Here is a 16,094-nt window from a genome sequence, read left to right as displayed (position 1 = left end):
TTGAAATAATCCTAAGAATATTTTACATCAAAATTATATACCATAATAAAATTTGAAGGTGCACCTTACCTCTACAGCTACGGATGCATCCGTATGCTAACTGCACCCTTATATTATGTCTTATATTATGTTGTTTATATTATATTATATATAATACAAATATACATCAATAAAATAAACATAAAATACATTATATCATATATTATGTTGTGTTGTATAGTGTATATTAAATAATATAATATAGAATATTTATATTATATTGTAGTAGTATAATAATAAGGAAAATCATTGCATGCAGCTTGACCACATTTCTACCTATGCGGCCCGAAAGGTGTAAAGATGGATGCAAGTAGGTGTTCCATCTAAAAACAATGTAAACTAATAGTCCAAATGTTTTTTTACTAAAATTATTATTTATGGTATTTAAAATTTATTTATTTATTTATATTCCATCTCCATATTAGAGATTACTAAAAATTAAGTCAAAAAATCCATCTAAAAAATAGATTTATTAAGAGGCCCGCATTCCTACATATGCGGGCTTGGCTGTATAGAAACCTGGTCCTAATAATAATATATATTTATGTAATATATATAATATATTTATTTTTTTATAAGCAATAATAGACCAGCTTCAGGGCAATCTGTTACCAGAAAAAGAGGACAACTTTTCTTTGTCTAATTGGAAATGGTTTTTGTAGGTCAAGTTATCAAAAGAACAAACGAAAAACAAAGAAAAATGCCATAGTCAAGTCCATAACATTTACCACAATGGTGAATATAGCATGCCAAAATGGGGGTATTGCTTTTGGAGGAAGCATCACAAGTGGGTATAGAAGGTCATCATTTCTGTACCACCAGTAAACCCCCACCACATGAAGTACAAAAATCAGAGTGAAATCTTTCTTTCACCCTGCAGAAACCAAAGAACACTAGTTACACCACATAAGAAAGAAGAGTGAGAGAAGCACTTCTAATCCATTCCCTCAAATACCAAGTTTGTAGAAGTCAACCATATCAATGTGGGCCAATGGCAATGAAGACCAAGGCCTGTCATGACGAAAATTTTAGTTGAACTGCATGATTAAAAAAACCATACAAACATAACACAGTTCCACATTACCTAAACACCATTGGACAGATATGGTGCCACAAAGCAAATGGAAAGTTATAATAGAGAGTATTTGATTCTGTTGCAGCTAATTTGTCAGAGCCAATCACAAAATACACATGAGGTGGCGGTAAAAGAATGCTAAAAAAGAAATTCTATATTACAACTCGAGGAAGAAACTATAAAAGAAAGGAAAATTCACCTTTAGAGCTGTTTGCTTTCGAAGAATGTCATTCGACTTTATCATTACCAGCAATCCAAAATGCGACAAAGAACTTGCAAGTCCCTCCAGAAAAGTAACGCAGCACTACTTTATAAAAATTTGATCACAAATGTGTTGCTCTACAAGTTCAAGACCATCCTCCATAGTGAAATTAAAGTCAGAAAGACCACTGGCACCCAAAACCCCTGTTAAATCCTGTCTACAGAAGAGCGAAAAAAGAATGGTCCTGGAGAAGCGGTGAAGTAAAGAAGAAAGATAATGGCCAACAAGAAACTAGAGAATATGTTGTATACTCACAAAAGCAAACTGGTCTCAATCAAACAAACAAAAACATTAACATAAAAAGTCTGTCAATTCTCTCAATGGCCAAGGGCCTTAGGAAGATAAAAGATACTAACCAAGCAAAGCAACTAAGACAAGAAACCACATGCATAATATGCAAAAGCAATATGGCACGCCTTTTGACCCGGCAGGTCAATATGCTATAGCAATTCCCAAAAAAGCCTAAGAAGGGCCAAGAAAAACACAAGTTGAAAACTGAAAGACTGAAACAAATTATAAATCAGTAAATAATTGATAAATTAGAAGACTTTAAAAGTCCAAATCTTGGTTATATGTGGGACAGGGTTGATACCCAGCAATTTGATGAGGAAGATCAACATATACTCAGAAATCAGAATTAATAGAAAGTAACATAAATTCATGAAGTGGACAGGTCAAGAAGTGTAGAAAGAAGCAAGGATAGGGCGAATCAAATGGTTTCCAATACTCTTGTGGAGTCAAGTCTGGATCACAAGTGCAATTAGTGGTTAATGAGGTGGAATGTATGAAAGGGTGGACTCCCTCCAAGACCTTGTTGAGAAATATCCATGGACAATTGAGCACATGATTGCATCTAGGTTTGTCAGAACAGACAGGTATTGACTTTGTCCCAATAGAGTGCCTCTTCTAGATCAAATTCCTAGACTCATCCAAATGATTAAGGGGATCGCACATATCATGTCCAGCTCTTGAATACACCCAACTGAGTATGTAAGAACTGTCTTTCAGGTAAATTTATTAGAGCAACTTGTGTAGTCATGGACTTCCTAGAGCCTCTGACCCCTTTTCCTTAGCAGTAGCTTTTTGCGTATGAGCTAACACGGAATACAGCCAAGACATTTCTAAAAAATCAGTTACTCATCCACTGATTATCTACTGGGAAAAATTATAAGAGCACATCAAGACGTCAACTAGGGAAAGCAAATAGACATCAAAACCAATTGGGGCAAAGAGAAATAATCACCGAGCCAGCTATGATCAAAGAAAAAATATATATCAAACTACTCTTTGAAGCATGTGAAGATATGTTTTGGAAAAAAACAAAACAAAATTCTCAAGGTCCACACCAGATAGCCTCCAACTAAGAACCATAATCTCACTATTAATTGCCAATAGAGAAAGACAATTAACACAAAGAGAAGCATGTCAATATTTTCAAAATTTCCAACATGATAGAGGCTCATTATGAAAACTCTCATTACAGGACCATTTTTTGATGAACATGATCTTGTTAATGAACATAAATTTCTTCTAATAAGAAAAATCAAAGATCCTTTTTTTAAGAATTGCCTGTCACTGAATCTTTGGATTACTGTTTCTCAATTTCCTAACCAATTACTCTAATTGGTGTGATAGAAAGACCAACAACAAGGAATACCTTGCAAATGAAACAACATCATTAAATGGCAAGATAAGCTAAATAAAATATGAAAATAAGAAGGAAAAACCCTACCGAAATTTTAAAAAGAATAATTAAGAGATCAAAACTAAAAGAAGCCTAAAACCAAATAAACCCAAAATTGGTTTGGATACAGTTCCTCTGCACAAAAGAAGACTTTTGTGCATATGAATGACACACTCGTGCCGTCCGATTTAAGATCAAAAGGCTTGGGATGTTTGTGACTTTTGTGCAAAGCTAAAAGATTCATTGATACGATCCCAATAAACAGTTCATAACTGCTGCAATATAAAGAATACAGAAGGCAATACTTTTACAGAATACAATAGACATTGTAGCAAGATGTGCTATGGGCATCTATGGTTGCTCTGTATCCTGTGAACCCATTTCTCCAAATGAAGCTGCTTCAATGGTGGTCCATTTAATTTCTTATTTTTTCGAGGACATTGCCATTTTCCAGCAATATCAGGAGATTTTTCAGCAATTTCTCTTGAATTTCTGTTATTTTGCATTAAGCTTAAATCCTTTTCCATCAAATTTTCTCCATTAACATTCTCTTTCCCGGGATTTTCCAAAATTAGAGATGATTTCCCCTTTGGGGTTGATTTATTAGTATTCTCACATAAAACAAAATTTTCTTTTCTCAAGCGGAGGCCGAGATTTTCACCCTTTTTCATCGAAGCAAAGCATTCTTTTCTCAGACATTCTCTTGGGCCTTTGCTTTCTTCATCTTTCGACAAAATCTTATCCTTTTGCATGCAATTGCTCCTATTTTTGTCATTTTTTGATGATATAAAAGCATTTATATTCACAACTTCCTCCTTCACTAGGCTCATATTTTCATTATCTTTTGACAAAACAAATTCCTTTTCCTCAAGGTTTGCCTTTTTCCCAAATTTTGGTGAAATGAAATCATTTTCTCTCCCATGACTCTTCGCTATTTGGCTTGATTCAACCAAATCTTTTGTCGAAAAATGATCTTCTTCTCTCGAAGAGTTGCTCAAATTTTCACCATTTTCTGACAAAATAAGTCCTTTTTGCATATGGGTTCCAAATTTGCCATTTTTTGTTGAAATAAAGTCATTGTCTCCATCATAGCTCTTCTGAACTTGGTTTGATTTTGCCTCATCGTTTGGAGTAGAAATATAATGATCTCTAAAAGATTGGATCTGATTTTCACCTTTCTCAATAAAAATTTTTCCTCTTAATTCTCTCTTTGAAAGTTCTTTTCTCAAATAATCGACTGATTTGTCAGCTTTTTCTGATGAATTGAAATCCTTTTCCCCACATTTTCCGCCCTTTAGATTAAAATTGCCTTCCAGAAATTTCTTGTTCTCTATGTTTTTGCCTTCATCAAGCAAGTTCTTCGAAGAAGAAACGGTTTCAAAATTATCATCAAGTTGGTTTTCCTGCAAATTAAAACAACTAGATATAGTAGTGCACATAAAAATAAAGAAATTGCAAAAAAAATTTTACTAATGCAACTGGAAAAATATTGGAAAAAGCGTTTCAAGAATTATTTGAATTAAACGTAAATCTCTCTCTCTCTCTCTCTCTCTCTCTCTCTCTCTCTCTCTCTCTCTCTCTCTCTCTCTCTCTCTCTCTCTCTCTCTCTCTCTCTCACACACACACACACACACACACACACACACACAGAAATGCAAAACCAGAAAAAATTGGGTAGCTAAAAAATAAGAAATGAAGAAAACAAAAGCACTGAACCTGTACTGAATGATTCTTCATCATTTCATCCCAATTCCTTTTGCTAAAGATAGAAGCACCTCTAGATTTAGCAGAGACCACAAATTTCCCCAAATCAAAACCAAGATTCTCTTTGTTTCCCCTAATCTTCTCACCAAAAAGGAAATCTCCTCCTTTTTGGGGGCCTTCACATTCTTTCACCAAATCAAACCCACCCTTCTCTTCTGCCCCACAGCCCTTTCCATCATAAATGGGAGCGCCAATTAGTTTAGGGTTTTCACATTTGTCCAAGTCAAGGTCTTTGCTCCTTTCTTTTTCCTCTTTTTGATCGGCAGTTTCAGATAAAGAACCCCAAAAATCTTCGCCATTAGAATCTTTCTGCGAGTAATCAGACCTGTAACTTGAGAACCAGTTCCTTATATGCGGAAGCTCTGCTCAAAAGATCAAAAGAAGACCCAAAACTTAACAGTCGGATAAACAAAAATTTGCAGAAGGAAGTCGAAACAACCTTTTCTATCAGTGAAAAAATAACTGTAGAAGTGACAAAGAAAATGGAAGCAACTGAAAGTGATGAATCTAACCAGAGAGAAGTGAAAGCGAAGGAGAAGCAATCTGTAAAAATGAAGAAAACCCATAATTTATTGAACAAAAATGACCAGAAATATTGAAAAAAAGAAAAAAGCCATTTCAGGAGTTTTTAACTAGTTTTTTTACTCTTCTTCAAACCATAATACCTCGGAATTTAATGTGAAGGAGAGGCTGAAATCCTGTGTATGTGAATCGCCATTGATCTTTTCCATGATGATGAAAAAATTGCGAAATGGGAAATTTGAATCTTTTATAGTCCCTATTGTTGTTTTCCCTCCAACTTTTTGAATTTCCCCGCCATCCTTATTGATTCTCCCAGTTTTATTTTTTGTCAAAAGAAAACCGAAGAACCAGGGATCTCCTTTCAATAATGCCCCTCCATATGTTGGAAATAGCCCATATACCCTTAAAGGCAGCATACCATCATCACCTACTTAGGTAAGAGAGGAGAACAACCCATGAATTTCTCATGGGGCACAGTTTATGTAAGGGAAAAGTTTATTTAGAGCCGAGGCTCTCAACAATCAAATTAGAGCCCACTTAAAAAAATTTCTTGTTTTGATACCCAAATATTTTCAAATTGATCATCTTTGCAAGAAGATGCATGGATATGAGAAAAAAAAAATAGATTTCAAATTTTAGAAACAGTGCATCTTATAACGCATTTTTTTTTGTTAATTTTCAAGTTTTCATAGATATGCTCGATCTACACTATTTTTCAAGCTTTAAATTTTATAATTAAAGATGAAAATGTATTTTGATGAAAATGTATTTTAAGGCTATCACAAAGATTTATAGTATTGAAACTATATTTTTTGGTATTGTTTGAAGGTAGGCCTAATTTGATCGTTTAGAGCCTCAACTCTACACAACCCATACCCTTTATGTAAAGCTTCCACTTTAAACAAACAAAGTTTTTAAAATATAATTTATATATTAAATATATAATTTATTCATAAAAAAATATTATAATAATATATTGTATTATAAATAGTGAATAGTGGATCCACGTGTGAAAATAAATGATGAGGAATATTTCCCCACCTCAACCGTGTGATTTTCATTTTACCATAAATTAGACCATTTCACAATAAAAGATTTTACTGTGTTATTTTATTTTCATATGCATTTGCATGATCAAACGTATAAAACAAGATTTACATGTGTAAATATTTGCGTGAACGAAACTGAAAATCTCAAAATAATGATCTATTATTATTCTTATTTAAAACATCTAAAACTCTCAAACTATTGTAGGTCAAGCAAATCTATAAATATTTTAAAATATTGAAAATTGATGGTCATGAATCTAGATAATGTATCACAAGATGTATTGTTTTTAGAAGTTGACCCACCTTTTTTTTTCCATAGCCACATATCTCAAAGTCAAGATGATTAATTTTATGGTTTTCCAAATTTGAAACAACATTTACCTCCATGTTTTGATGTTTATGATGTGGGGCTTTACTTCTACAGTGTCAGGTTGACACCTAATATAAACTTTTTTATTCTATATTGCCAAAACCTACTCATATTTTTTGACATTTTTGCATTTTTTTTTTCTTTTAACTTGGTAATTAGTGTTTTTCATTACCATTTCAAAGTTGATGTACAAGTATTTCCTTTTTGGAACTTATAATTTTACTAGTTGTTATAGGTAACTTTTTTATTTACTACTTAATATAAATAGGGTGAGGTTTGTTTAAGGGGTTAACCTCATACGCACTTCAAAACTATGCCGAAAACACAGTTTCAGTGCCACAAAAGCCTTGTGATGATATAAAAATCTATTGTTGCCCCCGATCATGAAATTTAAAGTTTTATAAGTAGTGACGATCAAGTAGATTTAGAAACACTTGAAAATCTTGAATATAGATGGTCAAGATAAGTGTTAGAAGATTGAATTATTCTCAGGACTAAAAGTCCCATTTTTTCATGTCTATGAATCTTGAGATCTAGATGATCAATTTGAAAATTTTCCAGCATAGGAACCACCTTTTCTAGTCGGTTTTTTAGGTGCACCTCAAAAATTTGTTACCCATATGCCCTCCAAAATTTATTTGAAAAGCACTTTAATTTGGAATAATAATAAAATAGAGCACTAGGTTAAGGAGAACTATTTGATTTTGTTGGAATTTGTAGAAGTACTTGTGAAATGAAAGTATATATTATATATCCGGTTGATATGGAAGGTGTATATTGTAATCTGTATATTTGGGAAGCGTAGATACACTACCTTGTATTTATGGTAAGTCTGGGTGTAGTATATGATGCAGGAAGAAAATAACACTGAAAAAATAAAAATAAAAAGTTGAGAGAATATACCCTCTCTCAAGGTCTGTAAGGGAATTCACCCCAAAATAATCTCTTGACAAGACTAAATTTTATTTACTCATTCACTTCCTTTACAATCAAAGAAAACGTCCCTTTAAATAGATTAAAAAAAAGAAAAGAAGATAAGCAACTGACTTTCCTAAACCTATTTTCTCTCATCTCTATTTTTTCTCTTTTAAATTCATGTGCCACCCACGTTTTACCTATTGTTGAAAAGATAAACCCCACGTTGTAACCTTATCTTATTTATACTCCTAAACGAACCATATTTAACTTTATCCTATTTACATTCCTAAACTAACTAACCCAATCTATAAGTATCAATTCACTCATAAACTCAATGCCCACCTATCCCTGCGCACCTCTTAATTTAAAAGATAAACTCAAAATTCCAAAGAATAATTAAAAAAAAAAAAATTCTTTTTTTTTTTCACTGCATCATTCTCCCGAGGTTGAGAGAAGCTCGACCTCGAGCTTGATTCAAAGCGGATCTCCTTGTTCATCACCATGGAGGTCCATTTGTTTAATGTAATATTCTGGAACTTATTCCTCTTCCTTAGTCAAGTGTACCTCCATCTTCTTTTTTGGCCATTCAAACGAACGATGTCCTGGTTCGTTGCATTAATAACATATAAACTTTGCATTATCTATTTTTTCTTCATTAAATTTCGGTAGGCGTAAAACCTCCTCTGAGGGTAAAAACGCTTATCGATGCTCCATTGGTATTTCGTTTTTACTCGTAAAGCAAGTTGAAAAGCTTCACTTAAAGTCCATGGGTACTGTAGAAAAACCTCATCCTTAATGGTAGGTTGAAGGCCATTTACATATCGAGCAATCTTTTGTCCTTCTGTCTCTTGGAGGTTATTTTAAGCAATTAATCGATAAAACTCCCCAGTATAATCTTCTACTTTTTTTTCATTTTATAGAAAATTTTGGAGTTCTTGTAGTAAAATTTGCTCATGATCCACAGGAAGAAAATTTTCTTTCAATTTCTTTTTCATCTTTTGCTTGTCAGTAACTTTTCCTTTCCCACTACGAAGTAGGGATTGTTGAACTTGCTCCCACCAGGACGCATCATACCCATGTAGCTTGGTAGCAACAAGTTTAACCTTACGTTCCTCTGGCAATTTACTCCATTCAAAATAATTTTTAATTTCATTAACCAATCAATAAAGCCTTTACCATGAAAGTTTGGGAGGTCGACTTTAAAACCAAAATCTCGTGGTCGTTCTATAGGACGCGGATCTTTTCGTGGTCACTCTATAGGTCGCATATGTGGCCTGTAATCTTCGTTACGCTCAAAATCAACACCCTAGTTTTGTCATGGAATTCTTGATGCAGGATTAATGTGGTTGCTAGTATCTTCTTCGCGAAAAAGGTTATTCTCCAACCGCTGCAACTTCTGATCCAATCGTTGCATCATTTGATTCATATCCTGATTCATCTCGCGTACTTCAGTTCGAAAATCCTCTAGGCATTGCATCCTCTTATTTTTCTCCTGATTCATCTCATATACTTTAGCTCGAGAATCCTCTAGGGCTTTAGTCAAACTTTCTCCCCAACAATCATCCATAGCCGGCGCAGGATTAGCTTGATTCACTTTTAGTGGCATTGTAAACTCTGGACCTAACTTGCTATGATACCAATTGATACATGGAGAAAATAACATGGAAAAAATAAAAATAAAAAGTTGAGAGAATATACCCTCTCTCAAGATCTACATGGGAATCCAGCCCAAAATAATATATTCACGAGACTAAATTTTATTAACTCGTTCACTTCCTTTACAATGAAGGGAAATGTCCATTTAAATAGACTAAAAAAAGAAAAGAAAAAGATAAACAACTAACTTTCCTAAACCTATTTTCTCTCATCCTTATCTTCTCTCTCTTAAACTCACGTACCACCCACGTTTTACCCATTGTTGAAAAGATAAACCCCACGTTTTAACCTTATCTTATTTATATTCCTAAACTAACCATATTAAACCTTATCATATTGACATTCCTAAACTAACTAAATCAATCTATAAATATCAACTCACGCACAAACTCAATGGTCACATATCCCTGCGCACCTCCTAATTTAAAAGATAAACTAAAAAATCTTAATAATAATAAAAATTAAAATTTTTTTTCACTACATCAGTATAGGACTTTGTGATTTATTTTTATATTTCTTCATCTGTAATTTGTCGATAAAAGACAAGTCTGTATATTCATATGATTAATGATTTATTTTTATATTTCCTCAGCTGTAATTTATCGATAAAAGACAAATCTGTATATTCATATGATCAATGGACACTGAGTCTCTTCAGATAAACCTGAGACTCTTCACATAGTATCACAACTAGATTCATATTAGTCGTGTCCATTCCTCATCGTTGATTTTCAAGATGAGCCAGTCGGTGTAACTTTCGTCGAGTCGTGTTTCGACTGTCGGATATGTCTCTCTACCAAGTTGTCTTCAATTCTCTGATATGTTTTTCTCTCTGGGATTGCATGCAATTTCTGATACGTGTTTTGTGCATCAGGTTTTATAATTTTTTATATACTATAACCATACCCACATCCACACACTTTATGTTGTTTCTAAAAACTCCGCAAAATCTAAAAATCTACAACGTTTAAACCCCCATCTATTTGCAAACTCCATCTTTTGCATAATAATAAGCGGTTTATTTATTTATTTATGAAAGTTCCAAAATCTTATTTATATATCACAAATATATAACGGAATTAGAAACTAAGTACATCATAAACCACCAAATCAGCAAGAGAATAACCCTGTTTTGCAAGGGAATCCGCCACATCATTCGCCTCCCGCAATACATTGAAGAAAGGAAATAGACAGAGACCAAGAGAGGTCAATGGATTCCAACAAAAAGGTCTTAGCTCCCAAGGGACCTTCTTTTTCTTGTTACACCAATTGATAACATTCAAAGAGTCCCCTTCCACAACACAATTCACTCCAAAGTTCTTAGCTTTGAACAGTCTAAGACTCTGAAGAAGTGCATAAAACTCCGCATAGTTCGCTGTCTGTACCGCTAAAGGACTTGCATAAGTAAGCAGTGCATGACCCTCCCAATCCCTCACAATACCTCCATAACCTGCATTCCCTGGGTTTCTAAGAGATCTTCCATCAAAATTCAATTTAAAGACTCCGTAAGCAGGCGGGGACCATCTACCAACAACTAGGCCTTCTAATTGGAAAAGAATAGTAAGGTTAAACCTAACATCAATCTCTACAATATCTTTCATAGCCTTCTGAATCGTAAGGTTCATCCAAATGGAATGGAGGATCTTCTCCAACACTCTTTCCCATGGCAGACACTTTTCCTCAAAGACTATTCTATTTCTTTCATTCCAAATTTCCCAAAAAATCACTCGTCGTGCTATCTGCCAGATAACCGCACCTGTTTGTGACAATGAAGGGATAGATAAAGCACGCAGGACTCCAAAAACCTCCGCAGGTAAGACCATTGGAACCCAAAATTGTCTAAAAAACTAGCACCAAATACCATAGGTAAATAGACAGTGAAGAAAGAGATGGGAACCTGATTCCCCATCACTCTTACAAAGAAGGCAAACATTGGGTAATATTTTGCCTCTCTTGATGAGATTGTCAGTAGGAAGGACCTTATATTGCAATACCAACCAAAAGAATGCTTGCACCTTTTGAGGAACTGGCCACCTCCATATATTTGCTAACTCCGGCTTAGACCATCTCCATCTATCATGAAAATACATCAACGTAACCGAAAACTAGCCATCTATGGCATGGTCCCATATGACCTCATCACTTGCATCCTCATCAATTGGTAGATATACAACACTTAACATCGAAAGGAGTTCCGAAAATTGGGAGAGTGTATTTTCAGAGATTCTATTGTAGAGGAAATTAATCTTCCAATCCATCTTGTTCCCCCTCGCAACCAATAAATCACGAATGACCGCATTCTTATTTTCCATATGATTGAAGACGAGAGGGAAAACAATTTTCAATGGTGCATCACCCAGCCACTTATGGTGCCAAAAGGAAATACAACTACCATTACCAAGAGGCCATCGAATATCCCTATGCATCAAAGCTTTACAAAAGGAAGTAGTTTTCCAACAAAGGGGACATACCTCTATTGTTGTTACGCTGTCCAACCCACATCTGGAATCTATCCTCCCCATATTTAGCCGCTATTACTTTATACCACAGCTGGTCCTTGAGCCGTAGGCTCCTGCACTACCATTTGCATAAAAATGATTGACCAACTTAATCTTCCTTAAACCCAAATCACCCTCTCTTTTCGGTGTACACACCCTGTCCCATCGCATAAGATGGAACTTTTTAGAGTCACCCAACGAGCCCCAAAGGAAATTACGCATAAGCAGTTCAATTTTCTTGGCCACTGAGGCTAGAATCTGCAAAAATGACATCTAATAAATAGGTAGATTAGACAGGCAAGCTTTGATCAAAGGAATTCTACCCCCCAAAGATAGATATTTGATTTTCTATAGATCCAACTTAATTTGAATTCTTTAAATGACTTTGTCCCAAACTGCAATAGGCAATCGTCCATTTGAAATAGGCAAACTAAGGTACATCATTGCGAACTGTTCCAACTTAGAACCTAAAAGCATCACCATGTTCTCCAAGATCCCCGCATCACACTTAATGCCAAGAATTCCAGTTTTCTGAAAATTAACCTTCAAACCCATAACCACTTCACAGCACTTTAGGAACAAAACAATATTAGACAGTCATCTCTCGCCTCACAAAAGAGGAGCATATCATCAACGTATTGAAGATGAGTGATACAAGGACCATTATTAGGCAATTGAAAACCTTCGAAATGACCTTTAGCAACAACATTATGGATGAGTAAACTAAAACACTCAACATAAATTGTGAAGAGAAAGGGTGAAAGATGGTCACCTTGTCGAATACCCCTGGATGCTCTAAAGTAACCAACTGGACTTCCACTATACATCATCGAAAAATAAGCTGAAGAGAGACATCCAAATATCCAGCTTCTCCATTTCTCTCCAAAACCCATATTCTTCATGAGTTCTAAAAGTACGCCCCACTCAACCCTATCATATGCTTTCTTCATGTCCAACTTAATCACCAATACAGGATTCCCACTCAACACCCTAGAGTGGATACATATCTTAACCACCAAGACACTATCACTAATAAGCCTATCTTGAATGAATGATGACTGAGGGCCCGAAATGATGAAATGCGACACCACCTTAAGACGTGCAGGCAGCACCTTAGCAATAATCTTATACATACTTGTTAAGAGGCTTATAGGTCTAATGTCCCCCAAGCTTTCAATAATGGATTTTTTAAGAACAAGAGCAATAAAGGTAGAATTGATACCCCTAAAGAGCTCTCAAGTCCTTAAAAAACCCCTTACCATTTCAAGAAGTTTACAACAAACCAACTCCCAAAGGGAATGGAAGAAGACCAATGGGAATCCATCATGCCCAGGAGCTTTATCACCAGGTATGAAGAAAATAATTTTTTTAAGTTCTTCCATGGTAACATCACTTTCCAACAAAGAAGCCAGATTATTGGGGAGAACCTTAAATCCCACCCTCTCAAATCTAGGAGTTAACCTGATCTTAGTGATAAAGGCTTTTTGAAAGTGAGAAATAAGAGCAATAGACATCCCCTCACTATTATCAGGGTTGACACCTTGAATAATAAGATTAGAAATATCATTATGTCGCGTGCGTGCATTGGCCATAGCATGAAAGAATTTAGTATTCATGTTACCTTCCTTAAGCCATCTAACACGCGATCGTTGTCTCCAATACACTTCTTCCACTCTCCTAAGCTCCTCAAGCTCCTTAGTATAGGAAATTCTCTAAACCATCAAATCATCAAACATTACCCTAGTAGTTTCTACCACTTCATCAACCAATTGGATTTTAGTAAGAACTTCATCAATCCTACCTTTAATAGTAGCGCGATTATTTTTCTTCCAAAGAATCAACTTATGCCTAATATTTAGCAGTTTCTTATGCAGCTGAAAGTCCCTCGATCCAAAAGAGATGGTATTTTCCCAATTGCTCTTGATCAAATCAAGCCATCCAATTTCCAACCTAAAAGGTGCAGGGCCCTTAGAGACCTTCTTGGTACACAAGAGGATAGGAGTGTGGTCAGAAGACAATCTAGGCAAAGTTCTAACAGAGAATAGAGGGAAGAATTCAGACCGATCATATGAACCTATCTAGTTTAGACATAGAGAGGCTAACCAAGCTACCATTGGTCCACATAAATAGGGAGCCCAAGATTGGCAAATCAATCAGAGCATTGGCCTCAATAAACTGATTAAACATGCATATATCAAACTATTCATTGCCCCCATTATTATTTTCATCCAGTCATCTTATGAAGTTAAAATCCCCCCCAACAGAAAATCAGTAGATCAAAAAACATTAGACCAGTCATTAATAAAAACTTCCTTAGCAACACACGTATGCGGTCCATAAACATTCACCAATCCTCATTTAAGATGACCCAAAAAGCCCACAAGTAAAAAGTTTAATTTAACCATCACAGTAAAGGACTGAATCACAGTAGGATCCCAAAAAACCCATAATCCTCCTGAAGCACCCATAGCATCACTACCCACAAAATCAACAGAACCTAGTCCCCAAACTTCCCTAACTCCAACCAAAGAAGGAGCAGGAAGTTTAGTTTACTAGAGAATTACAATAGAAGGTCTATATTTAGAAATTAAAAACCAGAGGTCTTTTTTCCGTTTGAGGTCGCCCAAACCTCGAACATTCCAAGAGAGGATTAACATTAAAAGGAGGGGGCAGAAGAAGAACCTGGATTATCCTTAAAGGAGCCAAAAAACGAATCCTCCAACACCATGGCTTCTTCAAGACATTTACCCAACACCTCTACACCATCAGAGGAATCAAAGCTATCCTCAACAGGCTCATTCGCAATGATGATACCTCTATCAACGTCATTCAGGGGAATCATATATCGTGCCAACAACCTTGCCGAAAACTAGGTAGGATTGGCCTTGGCCTTTTCTTTCCCTTTAGATTTTCCACCCCTAGAGCGTGGGGTGGTAGTTGAAACATCCAAAGATAGTGAACCCTGATCCAAGACCATGGAATCATCCATCCATGCTTTCTCCTTCTCAGCCGCCTTCTTTTTCTCCAACCTTTTCTTCTCAATGATATCCTTGAAGACCACACCAATAAGGATGTTGAAGTCCATCCCTGAATCAGTAACCATCGCACGAACCCTGGCCTCCTCACAAAAATCTTCCATATTCATCCCATTTTTCGCAGCATCATCAATAGGAGCATTGTGCACTGGTTTAACCCCTTCAGCCCTCGTCTCCACCACCATAGGAGTAGAAGTGAATTGAAGAAGTAGAGGAGCAGATACATGGATTACCTTCGTCAGGGGTGGAGTCACTTCCATGACAACCATCGCAAGATTATCCATAGAAGCAGACCCCAAAGATTCATTTGGAATCATTTCCATAGATTTTAGAGCATCACCACCCCCAACTATCACCTCTTTGTCCTTAGCATCGTCAATCACCACAATAGCTAACGGATCCAAATTCAAGGGATCAAAGGATGGTCGAGGAGAGACTAGCCCTGTGAACAGTCCTATGATGTCTAAGCGGATACATCTCGGCCAAGATTGCCAACAACGCTTGAGAAGTGGCCTGCGAACCCCGTTGGTAACCCACAAACACCAACACTGAGAGAAACAAGAACCAACTCCAATGGTACACCTCCGCCCTTTTAACCGCCTTAGCAGGAGGAGAAGATTCAGGCAAAGTTTCAGGCAATAAGAAGGGGAAATATGAATGATGATCTGACCTTAACGACACCTCCTTGGGAACTGCCGGCATGTCAATCCTCCCCATCGAAACTTGGGCTGCCATCCCATCATTCATAGATTTGCCGCCATTCAAAGGATTGTTAGGCGCAGGTGCACCCGCAGGATCACCAACAACATCCGACTTCTTTGTAATATCCTCAGAAAGCGTCGGTCCATCCTTGAACCACCCCACTGGAATCCACCGTTTTTTAATTTTGAAATTTTGAAACCTTCCTTTCTTTGCAAACTATGGTTTGACTTTTCGATTATCAGTCGTCGGAGAAACCATCCCCATAGCTTCTATCTGGTTATTGCTCTTTCTTTTTCTGCAAGAGACCATCTTCCATTCCTTCTGAGCAGTATCAGTAGAGTCCAGAGCTATAGGTTGCGAAAGGCGCTTCTCAGAAGAAATACCAATTGCAAAATAATCGTGGCCAACCAACAGCCCAACGACCTTGGGGAGAGGGGCCCCACACAATTTCTAGATATGGACTTTGAAGACACGGAAGTCAAGCGCAACAAAGGAATCCATATCGATGTCACAAAACTCC

At 36.1% G+C, this 16,094-nt stretch overlaps 2 protein-coding genes and 1 long non-coding RNA gene across 3 annotated transcripts; all 3 read right to left on the bottom strand.

Annotated features, from left to right (window-relative positions):
• Positions 1-647: 647 nt before the first annotated feature.
• On the bottom strand, positions 648-1,453 carry LOC148778936 (uncharacterized). The gene is made up of 2 exons (XR_016047899.1): positions 1,314-1,453; positions 648-913 (listed from the first exon to the last, which is right to left on the bottom strand). It is a non-coding gene; the product is annotated as an uncharacterized LOC148778936 (long non-coding RNA).
• Positions 1,454-3,279: 1,826 nt separating this feature from the next.
• LOC110006739 (ATP-dependent caseinolytic protease/crotonase family protein) lies at positions 3,280-5,588 on the bottom strand. The gene is made up of 4 exons (XM_020663591.2): positions 5,490-5,588; positions 5,337-5,367; positions 4,777-5,186; positions 3,280-4,463 (listed from the first exon to the last, which is right to left on the bottom strand). The coding sequence occupies exons 1-4, from the start codon at positions 5,553-5,555 to the stop codon at positions 3,402-3,404; spliced, it is 1,569 nt and encodes a 522-aa protein (XP_020519250.1). The 5' UTR covers positions 5,556-5,588; the 3' UTR covers positions 3,280-3,401.
• A 4,830-nt stretch (positions 5,589-10,418) lies between these two features.
• Positions 10,419-11,162, bottom strand: LOC148778935 (uncharacterized). The gene has a single exon (XM_088855314.1). The coding sequence runs from the start codon at positions 11,160-11,162 to the stop codon at positions 10,419-10,421; it is 744 nt and encodes a 247-aa protein (XP_088711440.1).
• Between the last annotated feature and the right edge of the window lie 4,932 nt (positions 11,163-16,094).

The sequence above is a fragment of the Amborella trichopoda genome, chromosome 13 (assembly GCF_054954075.1).
Source record: "Amborella trichopoda isolate Santa Cruz 75 chromosome 13, AtrichopodaSantaCruz75HAP2 v2.0, whole genome shotgun sequence".
NCBI classification, from domain to species: domain Eukaryota; kingdom Viridiplantae; phylum Streptophyta; class Magnoliopsida; order Amborellales; family Amborellaceae; genus Amborella; species Amborella trichopoda.
The sequence above is the reverse complement of the archived record's forward strand: the minus strand, read 5'-3'. Positions and strand labels throughout refer to the sequence as shown.

Coding starts and splice junctions, on each gene's coding strand:
- LOC110006739 (XM_020663591.2), bottom strand. CDS start 5,555: ATGGAAAAGATCAATGGCGATTCACATACACAGGATTTCAGCCTCTCC. Junction 5,368..5,489: donor CCTTCACATTAAATTCCGAG/GTATTATGGTTT, acceptor TCATTTTTACAG/ATTGCTTCTCCTTCGCTTTC. Junction 4,464..4,776: donor TGAAGAATCATTCAGTACAG/GTTCAGTGCTTT, acceptor TTTAATTTGCAG/GAAAACCAACTTGATGATAA.
- LOC148778935 (XM_088855314.1), bottom strand. CDS start 11,162: ATGGTCTTACCTGCGGAGGTTTTTGGAGTCCTGCGTGCTTTATCTATC.